Raw genomic sequence first — 26,975 nt, 5'->3', positions numbered from 1 at the left:
AGAATAAGCTTGAGTTTGAGTCATGACTTTGAGGCCTCTGTGGCTTTTAGTCTGAATCCTGGAGACAGACTGCATCTGAAAAAGCATAAAAACACATTAGTGGAATCGACTGATCGAATTTGTATCTTGTAAATGTCACAGTATATTGTTTTAAACTATCTTGGTCATAAATAAAAGCATAACCTCTCAGGTATAAAGAAACTGCATGTTGAATCACACGAGGACAATAGTTGAACTTATGTTCTTATATATTGTCATGTATGAATAATATGTCAACTAAAATGTTTCTGTATAATCATGCATATTACACAGACTTATTCACAAGCACACACTGAATGAGTCATCGCTCTGTGTTTCATCGTTTCATTGCATTACAGAGCATGCTCAGTAACACAGTGACTCAATTGGCGACGAGACGCTGTTGATATACGACACCCCTTCCAGGATAGCCGTACGTCACTTCCAGTTTTCAACAAACATTAAACTTTGCAAACCCACTTTGAGACATTTATGTATTTTGGTCATATTTTTCAAAGGCATGGTTTATGCTCAGAAAAAGCGCAATGAGAAATACAGCCACTTACACAATCATTATACACGTTTTATTTATGTCCTTTTCAATTTGGTTTTTGAAGTTCGTTTTAAGATGTGCACTTTTGTTGTTTCCGATTTATCAGAGCCCTTGGTCAAATTATTCATTTTAATTAAAGTAAAGAACACTAATGTTGTGCCTCTTGTTCTGCAAAAGCATTGATGAACCTTTCACTGGGAATGTTTTAATTGCAGATGTTTAAAGGAAAAATTTTCTACATACTTAATAAATGTATGCAAGGATCTCAGTTTAAAGAAAAAGATTCAGTGGTTTTTCAACTGTATGCATTTACTGGAGATTGATAGCTACATTCTGCTTCCATTTTACAATTTCTTCTAAGCAGTGAGCCACTTTATAAAGCACATTTAGTGTTCCTTAACAGAAAAGATCTTACATTTTGTTTAATATTTTAAATAATATTAAATCTCTTCAGTCGTGCAGAAATGTAGATTCAGAGTCGTCATAAGATTTATGAAAAGGTGGTTGGAATATGTTTTAATGAGTGTAACTGAACAAAACACAAAGTCCATGCTAAAAATCCCCACAACATTACAACATTAGCTCAATAGATAGCAACAGATGTTGACATCCCCAAAGGGAGCCAATACAAACTTCATCAAAAAAACAAAAGAATGGCTTGACAGAATGAAATAAATGTCTTTATGTCCCCTTTGTGCAACAGATACTCCGTCATGTGCAACACTATTGACGATATCATTCAGAGAAAGTTTTCCCATAAATCAATGTCAAGAGATTTTTCTTTAGGGGCTTTAAACCAAACTTCACTCAGAAACATCTGTTGAGATTGATGGAAGACTTGCAGGTTTTCAGGTTTAGTCCAACTGAACAATCAACATTAAAGGGAAAAATGTTTATGATGCAAAAAAGAAATAAAAAAATAAAAAATCCAAAATTCAAAGATTCATATTTATCTGGATGAAAAGAAAAGCTTGGAGTGGGTCGTGTGACATAATTTATTATATTTTAAAGATCTATCGCTTTACCATGCTGAGAGTAAAATAAATATTAACTTTTTTTTCAATAAACATATTTCTGTTGACATGAAATTTATGTACAGGTCAGTCAGAGAAAAAGACAAAATATCCACGCACAAAAATCTGAACAAATTAGTCCATTTATAAAGTTATTAGAAATGAAGTGAAATTGAATTCAACACATAAATTAAAGGATGTGGAAAAGCCACAGAAAGCCAAGAAAGCAGCACCAGGAATGTTTTCTAGATACTGATTTAAGCTAAATGCAAATCAGAATTAGCTGGCTAATCAAAAGGTGAATTTTAAAAATTTTTTCCGATTTTACCTATACGATCTCTGGCAGACAAGAGACAATCAAATGAGCTGTTCAAAAAGCAAATGAGAAATCACAGAACTTCAAAATGAAGGAAAAAAAGACTTGTTAAAAGTTTATTTAAGGTTTAGGGCACCATATGGCTCAGTGGCAGTGCAGGTGCATCGTCTGCAGTCCTGAACACACTTGTCACCAGTTCAATTTCCAGTCCTTCCTCTCTGTCTTTCTGTTCAGGGCAGCTTAAAATGTTTGATAAGTGCAAGGAAAGGCTTTTTTCACTCAAGTACTTTTAAAACATTATACTGGAAAATTACATTTTTGCAGCAAGTCTTTGAAAGACAGCTTCTTTCCTCCTCCCTTAAATTCCCTTTATTGTTGCTGGTGACTTACCGGTACTTGGCAGATGTCATTACATGTTATTGACATTACCTCATTTGAACGTTGAACCTTATCTGACTCAAAGTCTGTTCAAAGTAGTTTCTGTTCTTCATAATGTACTGTGCAAAGTTATGTCTGCAGGCCTCCATGTAACAGGTCTTTATGCTTTCATCCAGGTTTCCATCCCAAGTGTTTTCACCCTCGGGACGGCAGCTGACTGGATGTTGTGCAACATGCTGCGTTACATGAACAAATGGAACAAAAGCTAGTGATACATGAACTGATAAATTTGGCTGCCGCTTTGACACCAAATTGTAGAAGAGGATTTTAGCAGATGAAGTTTAGTCCAGGTTTTGTAGTGAAAAGGGGAACACACCCAAGCATGGGAAGCTTTATGACTTAATTATGCATACTTGATGTTGCTGGCTGTACCCTGTGTGTGTATGATGTTGGTTAGGGATCTCACAGGCAGTCTGTTTGCGTGTCAACACCTGCTCTTGCGCTCTAGTGTGAGGTCAGGAGGCAGGTTTTTTATGCCTAATGTCTTTTGAAGTGATGCGCTCCTCCTCTGAACCTCCTACACGAGGGATGGAGCTCTGACCAGCCAGCACGCAGGCACACCAGCACCATCCACTGAACAACAGCCCCATTCCCCTTCCTCTTCCTCCCCCTCCTTTTTGATAAGTTCCAGTGACTGCTGTCCAATCCCTCATGTCCACACCTAATGCATCCTGACAGATGGATGTGGGTTATGTATGCCTATGCCTAGCAGCTTCATCTGAGAAAACAAATAAGGATGGATTTAGAAAGGAGGGAAAAAGAGCAGGGCAGTCCGGGTAAAACATCTTGTGAAATTCCAGGAGATAAGAGGTGAAAAATGGAGTGCGAGTGAGTGAAAAGTTTGCTGAAGTACAGACAACTGAATCTCTCATGTGGTCTAACTCATGCTGCCGTCTAGTGGTGCACTATTGTTCTCCTGCAGGACTCCAACAGACACTGCGCATTGGATTTGTAATGCAGCATAATATGGATAACTCAGTTTGAGAAAATTGCAGGGAGGAGTGTTCCTACATTTACAGATGTACATCCAACTAAACGTGCCGGAAATAATTTCCAGCAGTAGTGAAAAGAATAGGAAAGGAAATGGCTTATTAGTTTGCTGCCCAAAGCATTAGTAAAGCCTGCAAGGATGATAAAACATCAAACAATAAATGTGCTTTGAAATAAGAAGGAATATGATTAATTTGATTATTAAAGTTATTAAAGCAGTCTAAATAAAACTCCAGTGAGGCTAAAAATATCCATGAAATTGCAATGAAACATTAGGCCTGCAAGTCTGGAAATAACAGGTTTAACTCAGTGAAGTCTACATTTACCGTTAAATACACATAAAAACCCTGAATATGGAAGGAAACAAAACTTACTTCTCATAAATATCACTTTCTCATAAGGCTCAACTTGAACCTGTGGTGGGAGCTAAAGATTAGCGCCAAGGCAGGGAGGCCTTTCAGCCTCCAAAGCTTTGAATCTTCTTGCATGGATGAATGGTCAGCAATTGAAGAAGCATAAAAACACCATTTAATCATACAACCATTTCAATATGAATGTTTTGTATAAATGTAAAAACTAAGGTGATGTAAATTGTATATTGGGCTATTTCTTGTATTGTTTTGTTTTTGGGAGATCATTTTGTATCATTTTGACCAAACTTCTTCATTGGATAAAAATGACCTTAGATCTTAATCAAATATTATTAAACGACAATATTTTTTACTACAAATAGTGGTATAGAAATTAAAATTGAATAAAGATAAAAGTCACTATATGGCAGGGGTGGGCAACTCCAGGCCTCGAGGGCCGGTCTCCTGCAACTTTTAGATGCATCTCTACTTCAGCACACCTGAGTCAAATAATGAGGTCATTAGCAGGACTCTGGAGAACTTGACTGCACTTAGGAGGTGATTCAGTTATTGGATTCAAGTGTGTTGGACCAGGGAGACATCTAAGATTTGCAGGACACCGGCCCTCGAGGACCAGGATTGCCCACCCCTGCTATATGGGTAAATAAATTAGTAGATAAAACTGGAACCCCTGAGTGACAGCTTTAGAGAGTGATCAAAGTCTATCCAGGGTTGATTTGTGGCTGGAAGATCTGCAAAGTCAGGAAAGGAATCTCTCTCTCACACACACACACACACACACACACACACACAGAAAGAGGAAGTTCATTATACACTCCATCTTAAGAAGCAGCAAGCTGCCTCAGAATCTATGAGAACTGGATTACTTTAAACATTCCCACATGACTCTTTTCTCACTTGCTTTGTTAAAGAATGAAAAGCAACAACATGATCTTTAGAAAAATTTTCTTTATATTTCATTGTAACACACTTTGAGACAATAAAAATAGAAAACAATTATATCCTTTGGTCTACATAAATCCCATTGAGTAAATCCCACTGCTGGAAAAAAAAAGGTTAAGGGGGACTTCTACCCTGAAAGAAAGTAGTCCTTTTAAAGTCACAAGAGCAAATCTGTTTTCCTTTTCCAAAATTCAGGATTAGCAGAGGAGAAATTCTTAATTCTCCCAGTGAAGGCCATGTACGGACATAGGGAAAGGGATCAGTCGTTTTTCTCTCTTCTCTCTCGACGGGCCCTTCTCTTCAGCTGAAGCGTCTTGAGTTCAGTCATGGTGGAAAAGGTCCTGTAAACCCACACCATCTGTCAGCGAGGAAGGAAAAAAAAAGAGAGAAGACTTTCACGTGATCTGAGGTTTAATCTTTTAGAGAGCATTTCTGACATATTTGTTTGATGTGACAAGCTGAAGGAGAATAAACTTGAAAACTTACCACGATGATGACTGCATTGAGAAGGAGAGGAATTGAGTAAACCAGTGATATGAACATTCCCTTGGAGTCAAAATACTGGAAATTAGAAAAAGACCTAAGAGAAGATTAAAAAAACTTTACATAAGCAATTTTTTGTAGACAAAGGTTGTTTTTTTCCAATCTGTACAAACATTAATAGGTACCCAAATGCACAAAAATATTAGGTCTTACCTCCAGTTCATCGCTGCCAGCTCATTTAGATACTCAGCACTATAAACCAGGCCAACTGTGGAGAGATCTTACATTAACTAATTTATTACTACATAAACAAGTGATGGCACATTATGATGTTATCACTAACATAACATTGTCATCTCTGCACTTTCCTGTCCCCAAATTAGCTCTAGTTCAACAGCTGGATGTCTAAATTGCATCCAGTTTACAAAATCAAGCTGTATTGTAAATACTTTGATGATGACCCAGATTCAATCACATTGTCTGCAGCCATTGCTGCCGTTAACATTATGCTCACTCTGTTTTTTCCTTCGTAAAATCTACACATGGCTAGGTGTTTCAGTGAAGCTGCAACACCTTCCTGCAGGAGGCCTTCAGCTGAGCAGTTGCTGCCAAACACTTCATGTTCGCTTTCTAAATGTGATACATTTGGCCCTGCTTTCCTGTCTTTAACTCAGACTCTCGCCTAGACACATGAACTAACCACATGTTATACATTACTCATGCCATAAATTACAATGCTGGCTCACAGGGCATACCAGGAGGATTCAACTCCATTCCTAAAAGGCCCGTGTTCTGCACCTTTCAGATGATTTCCTGGACCTGAACCAAATGGCTGGATTAACTCCTCAGTATGCAGTCAGGTTCTCCAGAGTGTTGCTAATGACCTGATTATTTGACTCAGGTGTGTTGAAGCAGAAACACATCTAAAGGTTGCAGAAAACCAACCCTCGACAACCCCAAGCTCCTGCATCTCTGCTTTTGCTATGGAATTGCTGCAAAGTTAATGACTAAATGCAATTTAAACTATCGCCACATGCACGTTCAGGAGAAGGGATTTCTACGTAGTCAGTCACTCAATTAGTTTTTTTAGACGGAGAAGTTTTAAAATTTTCTAGTGTATGTGTTGCATTAAAAATCTCAGTTTGAAAGGTATTGATTTTACATCTGCTTGCTTAACAGCAAAAACACTTATTCTTTATCTCACTATCCTAACTATATTGATGGGTAAAGCTTATGAATAAAATAAATGCATGCTGTGAGTCAGCATTGGACCATGACATAATTAAATAGTCAAAGTTTTTTTCCTGTTTTTATCTCTCTAGCAACATTTTTGATCATTTATTTCCTATTTTGACACATTCACCTAATAAAATTAAGTTTAAAATTGTGGCACTGTTCAGCTATGGAATCTTGTACAGTTAATGTTTTGTCTTCCAATGATCTAATCACAACCTATATTCATAGGGTTTTAGGCCAGTAGAAAGGATAGCCAAAACAATATGGATTCTTCAGAGTTGTAAATAACGTCCTGATGTGGAGCAAGTATGAAATACACCGCTGCTATGGCGCATCCTGTTTACTTTTCCTGAGTGTTTTTCGAAGCCAATAACTTGCTGATTTCCAGCATTTTGTTATTTTTGAATTAAAAGATCAGCCATGACTCCATTAAAAACGTAGACTCTTTCTGCTTCATGTGACACAAATGTACAATCGGTAGTTTTCCAGAAACTGATCTAGATACTGCTGGGATGTTGCAGAACACGTACCGATGACCAGGAAGTGGCAGATCTGAGCTCTGTAAAACCTGCAGGTTACTACAGTCAGGAACAAACACACCACATGAAATACTATGAGCCCGATTAGCCATGATTCCGACCACTGCACCTGTAAACACACAAATTGTTCATTGTAATACATCATTGTTTTTAGTCAGGCAGAGATGGCTAACACCTCGATTAGCTAGTTAGTCAAGCCAGTTTGGCAAAGAAAATTAAAACTTACCGACATTAGAAACGTCCATATCGACGTGATTCTTAAATTACTAAATCCGTCGATGGGTATGGAGCTAATATTCTCTGGTTTTTGTTCTGTCATCTTCAAAAAAAGACTAAGCTAACCGCATAGCTTAGCTGAAGGTAAAAGAAAACGGAAATGCGAATGGGGCGGATGAGGTCACAGACATCCAGCCAATCAGCTTTCTTCAAAGTGTAAACGTGAATAAGTCTTCACAATTGTCTTTTTTGATTTGTTTTAATTGTTTTACAAAAGTTCTTTAAATGTTTGAAACGTGAAAATATGAAAAAAAAAATATTTTGTTACACAGTTGCAAAATGATTAAATAGGTAAAATAATAAAAAACGAAAGTTAAGCTAAATATTTTTTAAATTAGTTTTAATATACGACATAGAGTGCAGCTAAGCACCACAAAACAATCAATAGACAGTTTTGTCTTTTACTACACAAAATCTGACTTAGACCTAAAACCTATATTACAAACAACAAAAGATAATACCTCTAACAAGTTTTCAATATGTAACATAAAAACACATTTAGTTTATATTGCTGCATACAATAAATAATAATAAAAAAAAGTTTCTTCTATCAGCTGACAGTAATGGCTCTAGAGGACTGGAGCTGTGCTCCCTTTCTCTAAAGCAAACCACAGTTGTCACTACAGAGCACAATAGCAATTTCTGACATCATTATTCATAGAACCTCATCCTTCAGTCATGATCGCTGATGCAATACCTCTCCGACTTTGCATTTCTAACTCCTATCACATATCTCACCACTGTTTCACTGTCCTTGTGCATGTTATTAAAGGTATATATGTTTCTAATCACTTTCATGCATGTCCTGCACCTCAACTGACTTCAGAGCTCCTCCTAAGGTTTCTCCTGATCTATAAAAATACAGGACATCTTCTCTTCTTCTTCAGAGCCTTCTCTGCGCTTCTTCATCAACTTTGCTAAACTTCACATCTTCTACGAGATTTCCCAGCATGTGAACACATTGCACACTCTAGCCCACCCAAAACAATTGTGTATTAATGTAATTCTAGGGCACAAATTGCATAAAAAATATTTCAAATTGATCAAATGTGCGATTGCTCATTTCCATATATGGTATCTTTGGTCAGGTGTATGCAGTTATATAAGGCTGTTTGAAAGAAAAAGTGTATTCTCACTTCCTGCTTAATTAGGTAAGTAGAGTTTAAAGAGTCTGTTCCAGTACAACATACTGTTAATCACTTTTTTGTTAAACTTTTTCTGTTTCTAAATATCTATATCCACAAAAATACATAACCTGCTACTGCTATCCTGCAGCAGGAGACTTGATTAAACATATGGAAACAACAAAATTGTGTGAGTGTGTGGGGGGATCCTCTATGTATTCTATTCTTAAATATTATGCTGTACAGTACATTGAAATTTAAGCATAACAAGTCCAAATAGGCGGAATTTATATATAAAAAAAATCAAAAAGACAAAAATACTGTTATATATTTTTTAAAATACAACAACCTAAGAAAATACAGAGAGTTTGGTCAAGGTCCCAAGGTTACAACTATTTACAGCAAACTTCAAAGGCGGCATCCTTGTAGCGTAGCTCATGTCCTGTCTCTGCTGGGGTGAAAATCCGGAACAAAAGTTGCTGCTGCTGCGATGGGAGTGGAGTAGGCGAGGGCGAAGTTGTACAGACCGAGCATCAGACACTTCCAGGTGGTGCGAAGTGCCTTTCCAACATTCTGGATATAGAAGAAAATAATCAAAAAGTTGTTTTTCAACACAAGGGTGTCACCATTAACTTAGCCCTACCAGTGGCTTCAAGACAAATAGGTTAAAATAACATAAGGACAAGACTTAGTTTTCAAGGATGTATATATATTCCTTTGTGGCACAATAACAGCAGCAGGAAGAGAAGCTCGTTTTCGTCCTGACCGCAACATCAACACAAAACGTCCTGAGAACTCCATTGTCTCACGCATCCTGGACAGGAAAGGGCTGACCGACTGCAGCAGAAACAGGATGAACTGAGTATAACTCTATCTACTGGTGGAGTTGAACAAGAAACCATAGATTTAAGCAGACAATCTTCAGGTCTGATATGTAGCTATCAAATTTATGTAGATTTGATAGCTACATAAACACACTGTAGCTATCAAATCTCCATCAAAGAAGCCTGATCTGGATTTCACAATGAGAAGTATCTTTTTGCCAAAGATTAAGTCAGTTTCTTAACAACTTTAATCTTGTATAGCACTGTGCAAGTACAGCTCCTATTTTCCACAATGAGGTTACTTTGGCAATTATAACTCATACAAGGTTCTTCAAAACTTTATTGTAGCATCTGATTGCTGTGGTCATATAGGATTTTTTTATTTATTCATTTATTTGATTATTTTTATATATTGCAATTGCTTGTTTTGATTTTGTCCTTTGAGCATTAAAGATGTAAAATGCCTTATAAATAAAATCTATTATATCTATATTTATATATTATTTTCTTTTTACTTATTTGACTTTCTCTCCACAGGGTTATGAAGGCAAATTTTGGAAACAAGTTCATTAATCTACAAAGATATCTGACCATTTTTAATATATCATCTGATGTGAAAGAATCATGATCAAAATATGATCAAATGAAATTTAGCAGATGTGTATGGAAATCTTTAAAACTCAAAAGTGTGCTGCACACTCCTCTTTGTTGCGATATATAAACAGTAATCGTCAGCTTTAGTTTAGTTAAAAAACACAATACATACCTTTTTTACTTTCTTGTAGTTTTCTTTCTTCCTCTTTTTCTTCTCTTCTTTAGCCTCATCATCTATCAGTGGTTCATACCTCTCTGGCAAAAAGGCAAGGTTTAGGTCTTTTTTGGCTTTCTCATTTGGACTGCTGCCATCAGAAGGTGGTTGATCCACAGAGTCAACATGCCGTTGATATTTTGCTGCACAACTATTCCTCCTTTCACCTGACACTCCTGCTGAATTCCTGTCAAACAATCGGGATGGAAAAGATTTGGGCTTCATGTTGTCTCCTGGTTGCAGATTTGGGAGATGTTAGGAGAAGCACCAGTTTCCTCTGGGAGGTCAGCTATGTTGTCAACTAATGTTACGTGCATCAGGCTGAAATGCATTCCAGTGGTGTTGGGGGGTCGGGGGGATTTGGCATACAGCCCTTAAAGGTGCAAATCCCTTCTCCTCACAAAGCTGACCTCGAAAGAGCATCGTCAAGTGCCACGTTTTAATCATAGTGACCATTATTCTGAAGCATACAGCATAGCGACCAGAATTAAGGCCATGTGCAGTTAATATTGTTATACGTAAGTAGGCTAGTGCATTTTTCCTAAACCTGCCAAAAAATAAATTCAAAACCAATAAATTATTTTTTACAGCTTTCAATAAAACCATTTACAGCAGAAGAAAAATGTATGCGAATCCTTTAAGTAAACTAATAAATGTTTATATTAATAATCCAAAAACAATATACTGGTTAACATCTCTGGTCTTGTGCACAAGAGGGTCTGGATTGCTCTATATGTGCTTTCAGTGTCTTGCAAAAATATTTATTTCCCTTAAGCTTCAGGATCTGTGAAGACATTTTTTTCCAAGTCCTGCTACAGATTCACAATAAGATTTAGGTCTGGACTTTGCCTAGGCAATTAGAACATGAATATGTTTTGATGTGTCAAAAACTATGACACATCATAGTTTTTGACACATCAAAACTATGTGCCAGTTTCTTAGGGTTCTTAGCGACCCTAAGAAATAGCAACCCCATTTTTTAGGGTTGCCGAGTTAAAATGGGCGATGTTCCTTTCAACACAGAGCACTTCTCAACGTAATTTTTTGCTTTTATACCAACTTTTACTCAAAATACAAATTGGGGATTTTGTGAAACGACTGACCTTAAACTATTCCATTATAGTTCTACCTGTAATATTGTCCTTCTTTAAGGTGGCAGTACAACAAAGTTATGTCAAGAATTTTTTCCACCTCAGTTTTGCATCTCTGTATCTCTTCCAGTCAGAATTATTCAAAAACACAAATACAAAAACACCAATACACATTTGCAGAACAGTTTACAAACTTTATTGTTTTGTAGCTTCAAAAATATTTAACCTGAGATAAATTACACATCCACTGAAAAGAAATGAGATCTTGAAGAAAATGCTACAAAAATGACTGTTTACAAATCTGAAATGTGACCAACCTTTTAAACAACTGACGGCAAAATGTTACAAAACTAACAGCAATCTTTATTCTATGCTACAATGTAAAAGTTTATCATTCATAAAAGTGAATGCAGCTGTAAGAGAAGCGTACTTGAGCAGAAAGTACAATGACCTGTTGAAAGTCCCGTTGAAAACACTAAAAACTACAAAACTTCTCTATGCTGCAAAATCTGTACAATTGTTAAAGTGAAAAGGTCAAAAACTTCAATTAACTTAGAAATGTAGGCATTTGTGTCGTATCGCCATATTCAAAATCCCACCAAAATCGTCTTTAAATAATTACAAGTAAAATACAAATGAATAATTAACATTAAAAGCTTAAGCGCATATCAGACCTATTTCTTATATAACCAACATAAGAAAAACGTGCAACATTGTACACATCTAAAATCAATTTTGGCTTCTTTATTTTTTTAATCCAACAATTCTTTATACAATAGTAAAACTGCAAGAAAAAAAAAACTTTTACAGAAAAAAACACTTTACTTTAGAAATATAAACAGGCAATTTATATTTTGTTTTGTCTAATTTGTTTAATGGTATTCAGTCAGTATTTCACCACTAGATGCCACTGTGTTCCAGAAACTGAAGCTGTAGCTTGTTCTGGTTCAAGCAGTTGCATAGATCATAACCTCAACTTTTAATGCAGCTGTTTTTTTTATTTTACGAACTGAACACTTTACATTACATTAACCAGTTCAACATCGCAATGGAGAGTATCACTGCTCTTCATTGCGAAAGTTGTTCTGCCCTCGGTCAGGGTCCTTTAGGCGGAGGATACGGATGGTTTTGCTCACCGGAAGAGAACTGAGCAGGAAAGAAAGCAACAAAAATATTGACAAGATTTTAAGTTGCTTTGTACTTTAAAAGAATGAGACAAAGTTCTTAAAGTAGTGTCATTTCAGTTAAGCGGTTCTACCAAACATCATTTAAGACACAAGAAAGTAAGACAGTCAAAAGCTGTGGGTGGAATTGATCTGCGTTGCATACAAAGAAATGGTTCTGATGCTTACCTCATGTACTGGGGCGTGAGGAAAATGAACTGTCTGTAACGTTGACTGGCAGCTACTTTCAGCATCATGTCCATCGATATCCTCCTGTTCACCATGTCCTAAAAGAGCAAAAGAGGAATGGAGTCCAGTTTATTGTTTTACATCTTAGACCAAGTTATGCTGCAAATTCTGGTAGGTTAGAGATAAATTGGCTAATAATTTATTTTAATAATCATAATAATGATTTTTTTTATTGTATTAAAATACTTTTTTGCATTAAGCTGGAGAAACAAGTGGCCCATCCACTCGTTCACACAGCATGCACATGACCCACGTCCGACTTTTTGATGGCAGTCTACACGACCAATCATATCAGTCCCCTCCAAAAAGGTCAGATTTGTGTCACTTCCATGTGGTACTAAATCAAACACACTCAATAGTTTTCAAAGCGTCTGCAGACTGAGAAGTCACGTCGCAATTTATCCGACTTTAATGTCGGATGCATCATAATTCTGCACCAGAAAAAGCCAGATACAGTAAATGGATGAAATGTAAGGAGGGACGAACCACACATGTGATATCTGTTCGATCAGATCTATAATTACTAAATGATACAAAGTAAACTTTGTTAGCCAGCTATGTTCTGAACTTGTAGACATGTCAGGCTCCTTTATGTTGGTCCTAACACATGAAAAAGTTGATATAGTTCATGTTACTCTCCCCTTGTCATCATGCCACATAATTGGCATACAAACACACAACAAATGTCAATAAAACTGTATGACATTACCATGTAAACATCAAACTCATCAAGGCAGCGAAAAGGCGACTCTGTGATTGCCCAGAGAGAGAGGACAAAACAAACAGTGGAGAAGGAGCGCTCGCCTCCAGACAGAGAACGCATGTCACTCAGATCCGCTTTGTTTCCTTGGCCTGGCTGAACCTAAATAGGAGTGGGAAAAAAAATAAATCAATCATGTCAGGTTTGTGCAGAAAATTCATTCTCTGAGGTCATTTTATTTATTGACTTTCCCTTTGGGATCAAGAAAGTGTTTTTGAATTTTTGAATTAACGACTTAATATGTAAAAAGCAGTGGAACCAAACTATAATAAACAAAACTGCCAAAAACTTATTCTGTTAACTGTAGTTAGACTTCACAACTGAAACAAACAAAAGAAAGTGCTACAAATTTTTTACTTATTTTAGTTAAATGTAGGTATATCAACCAGAATATTGGATTAGCACTGTACATTTTCTAGTCTTTCTGCTATAAAAGATCAAATTACTTACAAGTAAAAAAACAATAAATTTAAATAAATTCAAAATTCTGACTGCATTTGATCCTTTTGTCACTTATTTCAGAATCAGAATGCCTTTAATGTCATTGTACAGAAGCACAACAAAATTTCGTTTCAGTACAGCCCATCCAAAGAAAAGGCAAACAAACAGCAAGAGCCTGTTTGTTTGCTTGCTAGCGCTTTGGGTCAGATCCACAGATGTCATGGGAAGGGTACGGGAGTGCGACCAGAGCAACTTGTTCACATGACATCCAAGAGAATTTGAGATAGCCAGCCATCTAGCGGCAGTAAAGGGGGAACCAGTTCAGATAATGCCTTAGAGCAGGGGTGTCCAAACGTTTTGCAAAGAGGGCCAGATTTGATAAAGTGAAGATGCCCGGGGGCCAATAGTTTGTTCGGACATTTTTTAACTACAAACGTTTCATGCAAATACACACCGTTATTAAACAATTTTCATTGTCACAATTATCTTTATTTTTCAAATGACAAAATAACCAAATATAAGCCACTCAGGCAGATGAGAACAACTCTAAAAACACAAATTCTGCCTTTCTTTCATATCTGGAGAGTCAGATAACATTGAACAAACTGTATGAAATACCTTAAATTTACATGAGTTTAAAAATATCTTTGCCTCAAGAACATTTTAAACAGGAGTTATAAGTAATGCAAAGTTGTCTGTTATTATTAAATCTTAAAACAAGTGAATTTTGCTCTTGTCATTTACAATATCTTTCAGAAAGTAATAGTTTGTCACATCTACAGGTTCATAACATCAACAGTAATAACCAAATCTTACTCAAGAGTTTAATAAAATTAAGTGCCATAAATGTTCTTTTGGCTTTTCACTGCTGATAGTGACAGACGTTGCCGTTCAAAACACTCAGTTTCATGTCCTCAACTCTCAGTGCCACACTGTTACGTGCCAGGCAAACATTCGCAAATTCTTGCTTCTTCTCAGGGCAAAATGTTCTCCACCATTTTCATAACACAGTCTTTGATAAATGTACCTTCAGTAGAAGGTTTGCCATGTTTAACAATAACATCGTAGCTTGCTTTGGTGGTATTTTCTTTTGACTCACAGGCCCGCGTGAAGAATCGCTGTTGTGATGCCAGTGCAGCTTGGAGCTGCTTTAGTTTTTCAGCACGGTCACTTCCTGTTAGCTTGTTGTATGTGTTAGCATGTTTAGTCTGGTAGTGTCCTTTTACGTTGAAATCCTTAAACAAGGCAACCGTCTCACAAATTAGACAAGCACAATTGGCTTGATTTTCAGTGAAGAAGTGTTATAATTCCCATCTCTCTTGAAAGCGGCGGCCCTCACTGTAAACTTGTTTTCTTTGCAGTGGCCATGGCAGAAATGAACGGAGAGGGGTTCGCTGCACGGAGGCAGAGACTGATAGTATTAAAGTGGTGCTGCCACCATTTGGTGAAAGGAGGAATTACAGTTTCAAGTTTTATGATTTATTTATTCTGTTTGACAGTGGAGGCAGGCCATAAATAATACATTATAAGACCGAAGCTGCGGGCCGTATGAAAAATGAGCGCGGGCCGTGATTGGCCCTCGGGCCAGACTTTGGACATGCCTGCCTTAGAGTCTCGCTGGTACATCTCAATGGCGACTCCCAGACAGTCAAATTTGTGGTCGTTCCTGCCAAACCGAGCTTATATCTGAATCAGAATCTGAAACTCATCACTTCATTGAACACAGAGTGAAATACATCAGGGCTTTATTTGTTGTTTATTATGCTAATGATCAGATAATAAAAATCACCACTAACTTTCACCACTCCTCAGCAGTACCACAGGTTAATCACCTCAATGCAACATCAATGTAGTAATTCATGCATTCAGTAAGATTATGGCTTCTGATTTACTAGAAGTAAAAACTTGAAATATTTCAACCTGTAATAAATCTATGCAACATATTAGTTTCATTCTAATATAAGTGACAAAAAATAGTGAGCATTTTTGGATATCCTCATGTTTTGAGCTGAACTTACAAAAGACCAGAGGCAACCTCATTGTACTTCTGTGTGAGGGAAGTTTCTGAGAAAAAAATGGGCTTTTAAAACTGTTTTAAGACAAAAGCAAAGTTAGAACATAGTTGACACTTGTGACCCCAGTGGTTCCCTAACATCTCTAATGCGGATCCTCGAAAAAACAGTGAAAGAGATTCATGAACCCAACAAGCAGTGCCAATCTCTTGGTGCATCTCTTTCTGAATACAAACTTGAGGCTGAAGCAAACAAACGAAAGCTCCTTACCGAGATGGTCAAGGTCTCATTCTTGTGGTCAAACGTCATGCTTCCACTATAGCCTCTCTGAGCCAGCATACTATTAAAGTAGTATTTACAACGGGCTGAGAGGAATCTAATGTGGAAAAATTAACAATTGTAAATAAAAAAAGCATCCAGAGGAAAAATAAGAGTATCTAAAACAAAAGTTAATTAATATTTTTCTTTTGGAAGTACAAAGGAAATGCTCTGTCAAACATTAAAATATTTCCATGTAAATGTAGTGCATCACTGCTTAATGAACAAAGGCGGCATCATGACTTACTTTCTGAGATCAGCGTAAACCTGGAGTCTGTAGTTCATGACGTTATCCAGACTTCTGATGAAGCTGTTCAGGCTCCTCATTTGCTGAGACATATTCTTGTAGCTCTCTAAAGCCTCATGATATTGCCTAGACAAAAGAGTGTAAAAACAAAATTATTAGAACTAGTATTCTGGTGTGTTGTCAGAATTGCATTCTGTCAAGTAAAAGTGGAAATTGTACATGGCAGTGGTTCCCAAATACAATCCTTGAGAAGCAATTGTAAAACATGAAGCTATTACCTCACAATCTCCTCGCGGTCCCCTTGTTGTTCCTGCTGAGTTGTGATCTTGACTTTGAGACGATTAATTTCACTGTCAATACTTTTGGCAGTTCGACGAACTTCAAGGCGTTCTGGACAAATCTCAGAAGCCTTAGCAACAGAGACCTAGGTTGAAAAAAAGGCAGCCGTTAAAAAAACAAAAAGTTGAGGTGTGTGGAGTGTCGCCTAGACAAGCAGTTTGCATGCACAAAAACATAAAGGAGAAACAGAAACAAGAGGCTAATATGGGCAACAAGAAATGCTCATCTGAGGAAAAAGATGCAAGCTGTAGCTAAGTGGTCAAGTCATCAGACTAATCCTGCATTTAATTTGTCTTGGAAATCAAAACTTGGATCTGGGAATGATGCCATATGTAAATGCAGCATGTTGTAGTTGCACTTGAAGAAACAAAATCAGTGTGGTTTAACTGCCATTGTTCAAAACAACATAGTCACAAATAAAGACTATATGCTATATATTGTCTTGATATGATATATCAAGACAATATATAGCATATAGTCTTTATGTATGCCACTGGTTTACAATGATAGTAACAGTCAAAACGTTTCATACGTGCAGCAGCGTTATTGGATATCGGGCTTGGAGGAGTTCAGGGATGTCTGTTGATGTAGAAACTAAGTCTGTGTTTGATTTATTTATTTTTTTCCAACTATAATACTTAAGATTTTCAGTAAAAACAAAACAAAAGTAATACATTTAAAACATTGCTTAGCTTTTTATCCCTGTGTCTAAACTAACTGTTGTTGAAACCATTTAATTTTATTTTTTGCTTTAAACCAGCTGGACAACCAGTTGTCTCGCAGCCACTTGTTAATCAATACCATATACTGACAATCCCACGTACCGCAAGGTCTTCCTCCTTGTTTTTCAGTTGAGCTTCAAGAGTGTGAATGTTGCGGAGATGGGCACTGCGTTTGTCATCGTAGTGTTTCTTGTGATGTTTGCACTTCGTCACCTCCTGGTCAGTTTTACTCAGCTCATCCTGCAGTAGAACATGAATGCAGGTAATTTTTGAAGACCCCCCCCAAGTCATTTTTGTCTGCCTCCAACCAGAATCATTACCTTTACTGAATCAGCCTCCTCAGTGATGGTGCTTATGTTCTCTTTGTGCTGCTTGTATTCCTGGTCTGCTCTGTCATAATCTGCCTTCAGGTTGGCCATTTTGGTTTTAGCTTCCTCGTACTCAGCACGCTTGAATGAAATCTTTGTAACAATCTCCTGAAGCTCTTCCTCCTGAGACAGACGAAATATAACAGTTTAACACTACGAGCCTGCAACCGCTGGATAACACATCTAAAGGTTTTTATGTATGTGTGAAGGCAGAAACGTGATCTGTTCCTACCAGCGGCCTGAGGTCCTCTGACTGAGGCTCTTCCACATTCTCTATGTCTGTCAACTCAAACTGGAGCTTTGTGGCCTTATCCTAAAATAAATAAGCAAAGTGAGGCATTAAATTAGATACAGCTTGTAGTAGAAATATATTTTAAACATTTTATACCGGAATTTATTCATAACAATTGTGGCTATTTTAAAAGAACCTGGAATAAATATCTATTTTTAATTACTCTATATTAAAAGCTGCTCATATTTTTTTGCAAATAATTATAAGAACACAATAATGAAAAAAAATATTTGGAAAATAATTTACTTTGGTAGTCCTTTGCTCCAAGAGCACTTTTCTTAGAAGCCCCTCATTGTGTTTGATGTCTTCATCCAACTTTCTCATTTGTTGCTGGAAACGAGCTTCCTGACCTGCCTGGTTTTCTAGTTCTCTCTGTAAATGCCTGATGGAAAAAACAGAAAACAGGAAAGGGAAAGAAAAAGAAAGAGGGTATAAGAATGGTAAAGTACAGTTTTAAAGTACAGTCTTTTAGATAAAATACATATAGATAAAACTCTAAATACCTGGAATCAATTTATTACAGCTTTGATTTTTTTGTATTTTTGCATTTAGCTAAATATGTTTATGTTCTTGTACAAAAAAAGCATGCTTAAAGAGCATATAAATCTGAGAAACTCACCTGATTTCTTCCTCAACATCCCCTGAGAGGTAGTTTGGTCTGGTCTGATCACAAGTGTAATTACGGTTAGTGAAGATCTGATCACCATCCTTAGAGAAAGCTTGGATGCAGTTAGCTGGAGGATTCTTGCCCTGCATTATTCTCCGAGCCTCTGTGCGATTCTGAAAACATACACACATAACGAATGCAAATAAGAAAAAACAACAACACTTACCATTTTGTTGAAACATTTCAGTTTTACGTGAAAAATACCAAAACCTTCTTACAGATAATCCTTTATATAAAAGGATACACAGCTGATGTTTGGTTCAGTTGGATTTATCCAAGTCTAACTAAAGCTGTCTAAACATTTGCACCCAGTGAAGACATTAGGACATTCACTCTGGACGAAAGACTTCTCACCTTAATAAGAAGAATGCTCTCAATGTTTTTTTGATCAATAAGGCAGTTGGCCACAACGGGGTCTTCAATGTCCAGAGCTTGAAGCACAGAGGGATATTGGGGATGATTCACAGCCCTAAACAAAATAAACTGATGTTAGGTCAATAAAATTGTCAACTTTTTTTTTTAACATGTCCTGCCTGCAATTGTGCCAGGATTGTGCCAGTGTGAAGTCCAACAGATTTACTTTCACAAGTGGAGGATAACAGTTTTTGCTATAATGCTCCACTTTATAGTATATATAATACAAAAAAAAATTATACATTCCTTTAGGTTTATTTAAAATGTGATGGACACGGAGACGGAACAAAGAAAGGGAAAAAAAGAAAGAGAGAAAGGTGGCGAAAAAGTTTAAATGGCATCACAGATAAGAGTAGAGGAGAGAAAGAAGAGTCAAGATTACACAAGATAACACCTTAGAAGTCTGCTTCTACATATGGAGGAAAAAAGAAAAAACAGATAACCAAGAAACTAACACAACAAACCACGCATATAACAATAACTACATCACTGAAAAGTACACGTAAATAATTAATACAAGACATATCTTGTATTAATTACAAGACATCTTTTTTATAAGATCAATCATAAGCCTTAATCATTAACAGAAACAAAGAAATGTGTTTATAAAGAATTTATGTAATAATCAGTTTCACTTTTTGATTTGAATTACATAAAAACCTTTTCATGACACTTTATTTATTTGGCTGGACCTGTATGTTAATGCACAGTATTGGCTATATCACAGCTAATAGACAAGCACCCTTATCTTCCCAAACAGTTAATATACATCTAAACAATAAATAGCTTTTTTGCCACAGTGTATTGCAATTAATGTGGCTTAAAAGCACCATATTTATAAAGAGGAAGAATAAACTAATGAGTTTGAAATGAAACGCATTCACCTTCTTCTTGTATCATGGACATGGTGGAGGAATTGACTGGTGATGATGGTTGGCCTTTGACCAGATTTGTACACGTTGGTCATGAGGCCCTTTAGAACCTTTTCATCCTCATAGTTGTCACATGTGAAGGCCATAAGCAGGTGTTTAATACATATTTCCACAGCCAACGCCAGCTCTGGGTCCTTCAGACCAATAAGGTAACCTGCAGAGCGGAATAAATAAGTAAGAGTAAAGCAGGCTTTCTCTAGTCATTACGCTTGTTTTCTGACTTTAACAATCAAGATAAGCACTGAAAACGAGAAACCAAATTCTACCCAGAGGTCCCCGAGGTTTGTGTCTGAAGTGGCCTTTGCTGTTAGCTTTCTCAATAGCACTAAGCAATGCAGGCATATGTTCTCCAAAACGCTGAAGTCGATTCGAGCGGCTGCTCTTCATGGTCTGTAGTTTCCTTTTGTTTGTGTCGATAGATTTCTTGAGGCCATCATACTCCATTCTGGAAAGGTAAAGAACAATTGATTTGAGATGATAAAGTTTTAGACTGTGAAACAAACATATCCAGCAGAGTTGATTTTGTTCCAAAACAAATAGATGTGTCGTAAAATTTTGTTGGAGTTCGTTTGACTATTAGCAGGCAGATGGGTGAGTCTTGTTTATTGTATTTACATACAGTACAGACCAAAAGTTTGGACACACCTTCTCATTGAATTCAATTAGAAAGTGTGTCCAAACATTTGGTGTGTACTGTATATCAGGCTGACCTGAAACCGCTACATGAAAATTTTAGTTCTACTAAAACCTTTACTATATAACATAAAGAAAGAATAGCATAAATAATGTCTTTTTCTGTTTACATACCTCATCTTTCCTTGTTCTTCTTTGACACAGTTGCGGGCGTGTTGAAACATGTCAATCTGTTGACCTAGAGTGGAAATGTGAAGATTGAGGTTTTCCTGCTCGGCTTGAATCTGCGCCATACGTTCTGCCCTCGCCTGGCTCTCTGCTCCAGTTGTCTGGCTGATGCTACAGAAATTAAAAGGTGATCAGAAAAAAGAACAAAAATAAACCCACCAGTCATATGGTTCATAAAAAAAGATTGTAAGCAAAGCACACCTCAGAGTCAGATCCTTTATACGTGAAGACAGCTGGGTTTTGTCTTTTTCCAGGTCCCTGAGGTTAGTTCTACACCTATGGACAGTGAGCTGAAGAGAGGAAAAACAGGATGAATTTCCTGCATCAAAATTACAGCAATATAAGAAAGTATTGAAGTTGTAAATAAAACAAGACTGTAAGATTAAAAGACTGCTGTAATTGAGTAGCATAATTAATGCCATTAAATTTGGAGCTGGTACTTTGTTGGCTCCATCTGTGCTTCTAATTAAATAAACATGTAATTCCTAATTACTTCCTAATGAGCTGGATTGGCCAAATAAACAGTGGTTTGTAAAAATGCTACAACAGCTCTTTCTTCTGAACCGCTGCAACACAAACAGCTACAGGAGATCCTTCCTTCCCACACGATCAGAATCTACAACAAATCTTTGAAGAAACTTTGGTAATAGGCGTCAATCTTGAATTTTGTTTTGTAGCAAAAGGCAACTGTGGGAAGAAAATGCACAAACATACAGTAGAGTAATAGTTTATCACAAGTTGCTGCTGATAGATCTACTTTCTTTGCTTTTGTAACAGATTTGTACGGCAATAGACTAGCCATCAGGAGGTTTATTAAAGGTGAGTACCAGTAAAAATAGAAAACACAAAAGTGTGTGTAAAACAATGCTTAGACTCTGACCTCACAGGACTTGAGAAGGCTGTTGCATTCCTGGGCTTTAGCCTTAAGCTCAGCACATTTAGGCTGGAGCTCCTGGACTTGCTGAGTGATTCCCTCCAGCTGTTCCTGAATCTGCTTGTACTTTTTCTCGGCTTGCTCAACCTTATTCTGTAAAAACATATATGTTGCAAAAGACAACAAGGTTGGAGTTAATAACTATTACATTTAAAGACTAAATTATTGATTTAAATAAAATGAGCAAATGGTCATTTTAATGACCTGTGCAACAGGTCATCATTAAGATCCAAAATAAAGGGGAAAAAAAAGGTTCAGGATATTTTTACCTTTGACTGACATTTAAATACTATTAAAAAAAACAGCAGACATATCTTACCTTCCATTCATCAACCTTTTCATCATATTTCTCTGTGGAACGTTTGTCTGCCTGTAACTTCTCCTTCACTGGTTCTAGCTGTCTTTCTACTTCAGTCACCTGAAAGATGATTCAACTCACTCTACAAATCCTACATAGAGCAGGATTCATGCTACTTACACAAAAAAATTACATATATATATATATATATATATATATATATATATATATATATATATATATATATATAAAAAACAACAACAACAACAAAAAACACTTGCCAAGGACCAAGCCATCTGTTTCTGCAATTCTTCCAGTTTGGCGTGCATTTCCCCAAGTGAAGCTAAGCTCTTGTACCGGTCCTCTTTTTCAAGGTATTTACGCTTCAAGTCTTTCAAACACTGAAAACAAAACAAATGATAATAGTAATAACAATTCTAATAACAATAATGTTTTAAGATTGTACAAAGTGTTTAATGTTGTGTTGCACTTTAATTTAAAGAGGTAAAAATTATATAAACACTGTTTTTTCCCCCCTGAATTTCTGAAGATTCTTGACAATGAAATGAATTAGCTCATGGCCCAGTAAATCCATTAATATGACTTAAGATCATAATAAATAAGTATGGACAATATTTATCTCACTTAGTCAAGAAAATGTAAGTTAAAGCTAAACTTTAGCTAAAAAAAATACCAAACCATAAAAAGTACAGTAAAAAATTTTGACATATTACTAATAAAAAGTTCTAATAAATAAAAACTTGTCGGTGAAACCGAGCCATACTTCTCCATGCTGCTCGACTTTCTCCTCTGTGACTTGCTTGGTGGCTTTGATATAAATAAAGTCCTCCCTCATCTGCTCTAGTTGCGTAGCCTTCATGAAAAACTGTAAGGAAAAAAAAAACAACACATGTACAACTTCTTTTTACTTGCAGAAAAAGAAAACAGCTAGATCCAAATTATAACAAAATTGAGGCCAAAGTTTACAACTAACGCTACATCAAGACAGACTACTAACTACTAAGACAGAATATTAACTTCTCTAAACAGACCCTATACTTGTCTCCTTCTCCTTTAGAGTGCAGGAAGTATTTGCTCATTTCCTGTGTGAGAACTGACACAGGATTGTTAACCTATAAAAGAAAAGCAAAAAATAATGATCAATAACACAGATTTTGCTATAACACAAGACCATCAGTTACACAACCTCACCTGGCTGGAAAAATACAACTTTTGGTGCCAACATTCTGACGTATTTAGATGTCCAACTTACCTGAATGTTGAAATTGTCCAAGATGGAAATTAGCTCTTCTTTTTTGGTAGAGATGACCTGACCTATCAGAGGATAAAAAGCATGGCTTTCAATGATTAGATTTTCCTTGCAAATCCAAAAACAGAGAAATCTATAAACCTCTCAAGTGTTTACCTCCGCCACTCTTCAGTTTGTAGGTTCTCAGCCCTTCCCGTGTTATTCGCAGGTCTATAGTGATGGTTGGGCCGTACACATCGAGCTTGTAAGCATCTCTCCCTTTGTTACGCAGGGTGATTGACACATCAGCAGAACTGGACAAAAAGAAGAAAAATGTATTCAAAAATTTCTTGAGTAAATTCTTCATTTCATACTGGTTTACATGGTTTGTAAAGCAAATAAACAAAAATCTGACTTTGAAAACCCGATAAAAGATAAAGAACCTCTAATTAGACAGAATTTTAGAAAAGACAATAAAGTTCCAACTCAGAATAATAAAAAAATATTATTAAATTACGTTTTTTAGATAATACCTTCATCTAGGTGACACTGAAGAGTTTTTATAACAATTCAATCTTTAATTTGAAACTGGCAGAAACAATTTATGCAGTTGTTTTTAAACAAAATCAGTTATGGCAGTCATTAGTATCTCTAACAAGCAAACAAATAAAAAAAATAAATAAATAACTGAGGCATATTTTTAATTAATTTTAACACTCCTAGTGAATCTGATATGAAACAAAGTGGAATAATATGTGGTTGCAAAGGTCCCAGTAACCTTCTGGAGTGCATGGTATCATTCACTCTAAATTATCAGAGTCCATTAGCATTTGGTGGCTTCAGGAGACTGAGCAAGAGGGAATGGTCAACGGTCTATATGCTCCTTATTTGGAAATGTCATAGGTGAAAAATAAGAGCTGGCGCTTTGGCAAAAGTACAAAGTATTAACAGCAGTGGTACCAGTATTTAATTTGCTGAAAATGACATTTTCTTTCCACACTGAGAAATGGTATTCAAAAATAAACAAATAGATTATTTTGTGGATCAAAGAGTATGTTAGGCTTTTACACAGTGTCATCAAATGTATAAAAACTATACATTTGGTAAACCTTTACCTTTCTCCTTCTTTCACAAAACCCTTCAAGGAGGATCCTCTATTTGTAGCCTGTGCATTCCCCCCTAAGGCAACTATGAGAGCTGTCAGAATGGCACTTTTTCCACCTGTTACAAACAGTTTGCATACATATCAGAGGTTATAGAAAATTAAAGACAAACAGCAGGTATTGTAAAAAGATAGCTGATCTACATTGTCAAGTTTAAACCACTACATGAATCCAATAAGGCTTAGAGACTGTTATCAAGTGTCATGTGTGATCGACTCATGCAGAAACATCAACTTGTACTCTCACTTAGTAATGAAATGCTTACAAGCAAATTAGTAACAACAAATTACACATTTAGATAATCTGTAAACCTGGAGCTATATCTTGTGTAAAAAATGCTGTCTGCAATATTCATTTTAATTTATCTAAAAAATTATCTCCAAAAGATTATTTCAATTAAAGACATTTCAAACATTATAGAGGTCGACTTACTTCCATTATTACCAACAACAAAGTTGACATTGGAGCCAAATGCAAAGGGTCCAAGTAGTGAGTGACACATGAAATTCCTCAGAGTGATGCTCTCCACTATCCCTGCATCACTCACCACATCACCAGTACACTGAAACTACACAAAAGGTTAATAAGAGGGCTTATGGTCTTATTTCCTCAGCACTTTGAAAAATACTTCTTGAACTTTTCCACATTTTTTGACCTCACACCCCCAAGCTTCAATGAATTTTTGTAGCATTTTATGTGATAGACCAACATAGAAATAAAATTAAAGTAAAGGAAAATGAGTAATGGTTTTCAAAATATTGGCATGCAACACTCATTTTTAATCTCATAACAAAGAAAATCTAGTGCAATCAAATTTCATAAGAAAATGTTGCCATAAAGTAAATAGTCTGCCAGTTTTTATACTCATGTGTCAGAATAACCCAGTCAAAGCCCAGCGATAAATTTAAATCAGAATCTGCAGCAAAATTTATGTAAACTAAATGTTTACAGAAGCTCTCCATGCAATTTATTTAAGAGAATATGCTTCGAATAATGAGCAAAAACTGGACGTGTAGGGTTGGTAGGAACATACACAAAAAGATTAGCAGCTATAATTTCTGCAAAAGGTCAATGATGTATTCATTCTGGAGCCCTTTTATAGAAATGCATGCCGCACTTTTAAGATAATCCACTCCGACATGCACATCATTTATCTTCAACTTCTTTGTTAATGAGCTACTTCATGTTAGTCTAGTACAGTGGTTCTCAAACTTTTTTCAGTGATGTACCCCCTTAAAAATATATTTTTAGTCAAGTACCCCCTGACAAGGGCAAAACATTTTTGGAATAAAAAAGAGGTACAGAGATCGTGGACGTAAATCCCATTAAAACATACTTTTCCATGTACATTATGTACTTCGTCGGCTCTGGTTTTGCCTTCTTTTTCACTTTATCTGTACTTTCAGCAGCATTGCTGCTATGCTTTGTCTCCATAGTTACAGTGTAATCATGATAACAACAGGTCGTTGACAAGTGCCCTGGGTCCATGGTCAAACTAACTTGGTGGGGGGGTCCGTTTTATTTTAAAGGATATTGAAACTAAATACTGAATATAAAATTCAGTGCATGAACACACATTTATATTTTATCGAACTTTTTTACAAAATAATTTTTCCCAAGACTTATTATGAGGAGCCTACTGATTTTTTAAAGATATTTTGAAAAGCTTCACGTACCCCCTGCAGTACCTTCACGTACCCCTAGGGGTACGCGTACCCCCATTTGAGAACCACTGGTCTAGTACATAAAATCCCCCCAAAATACATAGCAGAAAAAAGCAGCAGTGACATTACCTACCCGTTTACTCGGAGCGGAATCTCCCTGCTCACTTTCAGCAATATCCTGATCCTCGTCGTCGTCCTCACTTTCACCATTCACGACAGATCGGAGACGTTTGTTTGAGGTTTCACTGACAGCTGTGTTTCTTCGCTTCGACATGTTGGACGCCCGAACTCACTTTTAAGGGCAAAACGAAACCGAAAGAAAAAATGACGAGCACAAAGTAAGAATGAGCTTTTATAAGCTTGTCTCATCTCGCCACTGTACTCCCATTTACTGAGACTCCTTCCGGCGGTTATTAGGAGTGAAATGTTAGTATTTCTTTTGCCACAGGTATACTTTCTATATTATTGCACCCAGTTAGCTTGTATGGCTAACCAACCTTGCCCGCTAAACAAAAATAGACGAGGGTTATCTATTAAAGAAGCAGCTAGGAGCATTGTAATTGACTTTATGCTATTAATAGTAACAAAGGAAAGACGTTAATTAACGTATTGGCTGTCCTCTTACCTAGTTTGTGTGGCTCAGCAACAACACATCGGACCGGTGTCCATCGAATTCGCGCTATTTCCAACAAAACATCGCGAGAACAGATCAGATTAAACAGTGCAAAAAATGCCCCTTTCTACCTTCCAGATGTATTTGAATGATAGGACTACATCTTATGGCTTTAAATTGCATTTCTATTTGATATGATATATGAAAGTAGTTAGCTGTGACAGTGCGAAGTTTTTAGCACAATTTT

General features: G+C 36.5%; 3 protein-coding genes and 1 long non-coding RNA gene across 4 annotated transcripts; all 4 read right to left on the bottom strand.

The window, feature by feature from the left end:
* Nucleotides 1-4,651: 4,651 nt before the first annotated feature.
* tmem18 (transmembrane protein 18) lies at nucleotides 4,652-7,303 on the bottom strand. The gene is made up of 5 exons (XM_028041279.1): nucleotides 7,126-7,303; nucleotides 6,891-7,008; nucleotides 5,338-5,392; nucleotides 5,128-5,221; nucleotides 4,652-4,999 (listed from the first exon to the last, which is right to left on the bottom strand). The coding sequence occupies exons 1-5, from the start codon at nucleotides 7,216-7,218 to the stop codon at nucleotides 4,901-4,903; spliced, it is 459 nt and encodes a 152-aa protein (XP_027897080.1). The 5' UTR covers nucleotides 7,219-7,303; the 3' UTR covers nucleotides 4,652-4,900.
* A 195-nt stretch (nucleotides 7,304-7,498) lies between these two features.
* LOC114158145 (uncharacterized protein C1orf115) lies at nucleotides 7,499-10,252 on the bottom strand. The gene is made up of 2 exons (XM_028039431.1): nucleotides 9,890-10,252; nucleotides 7,499-8,872 (listed from the first exon to the last, which is right to left on the bottom strand). The coding sequence occupies exons 1-2, from the start codon at nucleotides 10,154-10,156 to the stop codon at nucleotides 8,735-8,737; spliced, it is 405 nt and encodes a 134-aa protein (XP_027895232.1). The 5' UTR covers nucleotides 10,157-10,252; the 3' UTR covers nucleotides 7,499-8,734.
* A 943-nt stretch (nucleotides 10,253-11,195) lies between these two features.
* Nucleotides 11,196-26,858, bottom strand: si:dkey-119f1.1 (Structural maintenance of chromosomes protein 6-like). The gene is made up of 27 exons (XM_028040789.1): nucleotides 26,741-26,858; nucleotides 26,249-26,407; nucleotides 24,884-25,019; nucleotides 24,404-24,509; nucleotides 23,466-23,602; nucleotides 23,313-23,374; nucleotides 23,092-23,172; nucleotides 22,824-22,925; nucleotides 22,321-22,440; nucleotides 22,061-22,159; nucleotides 21,688-21,834; nucleotides 21,009-21,097; nucleotides 20,754-20,918; nucleotides 20,213-20,391; nucleotides 19,899-20,100; nucleotides 18,955-19,069; nucleotides 18,553-18,713; nucleotides 18,180-18,315; nucleotides 17,874-17,954; nucleotides 17,594-17,764; nucleotides 17,376-17,513; nucleotides 16,491-16,636; nucleotides 16,213-16,338; nucleotides 15,918-16,023; nucleotides 13,144-13,296; nucleotides 12,375-12,472; nucleotides 11,196-12,168 (listed from the first exon to the last, which is right to left on the bottom strand). Exons 2-27 carry the CDS (start codon nucleotides 26,387-26,389, stop codon nucleotides 12,081-12,083), a joined length of 3,285 nt encoding a protein of 1,094 aa, XP_027896590.1. The 5' UTR covers nucleotides 26,390-26,407; nucleotides 26,741-26,858; the 3' UTR covers nucleotides 11,196-12,080.
* On the bottom strand, nucleotides 13,304-15,908 carry LOC114158887 (uncharacterized). Its single transcript, XR_003598492.1, has 3 exons — nucleotides 15,233-15,908; nucleotides 14,982-14,988; nucleotides 13,304-13,967 (listed from the first exon to the last, which is right to left on the bottom strand). It is a non-coding gene; the product is annotated as an uncharacterized LOC114158887 (long non-coding RNA).
* Nucleotides 26,859-26,975: the final 117 nt, after the last annotated feature.

Source organism: Xiphophorus couchianus, chromosome 15, assembly GCF_001444195.1.
Source record: "Xiphophorus couchianus chromosome 15, X_couchianus-1.0, whole genome shotgun sequence".
NCBI lineage: Eukaryota > Metazoa > Chordata > Actinopteri > Cyprinodontiformes > Poeciliidae > Xiphophorus > Xiphophorus couchianus.
The sequence above is the reverse complement of the archived record's forward strand: the minus strand, read 5'-3'. Positions and strand labels throughout refer to the sequence as shown.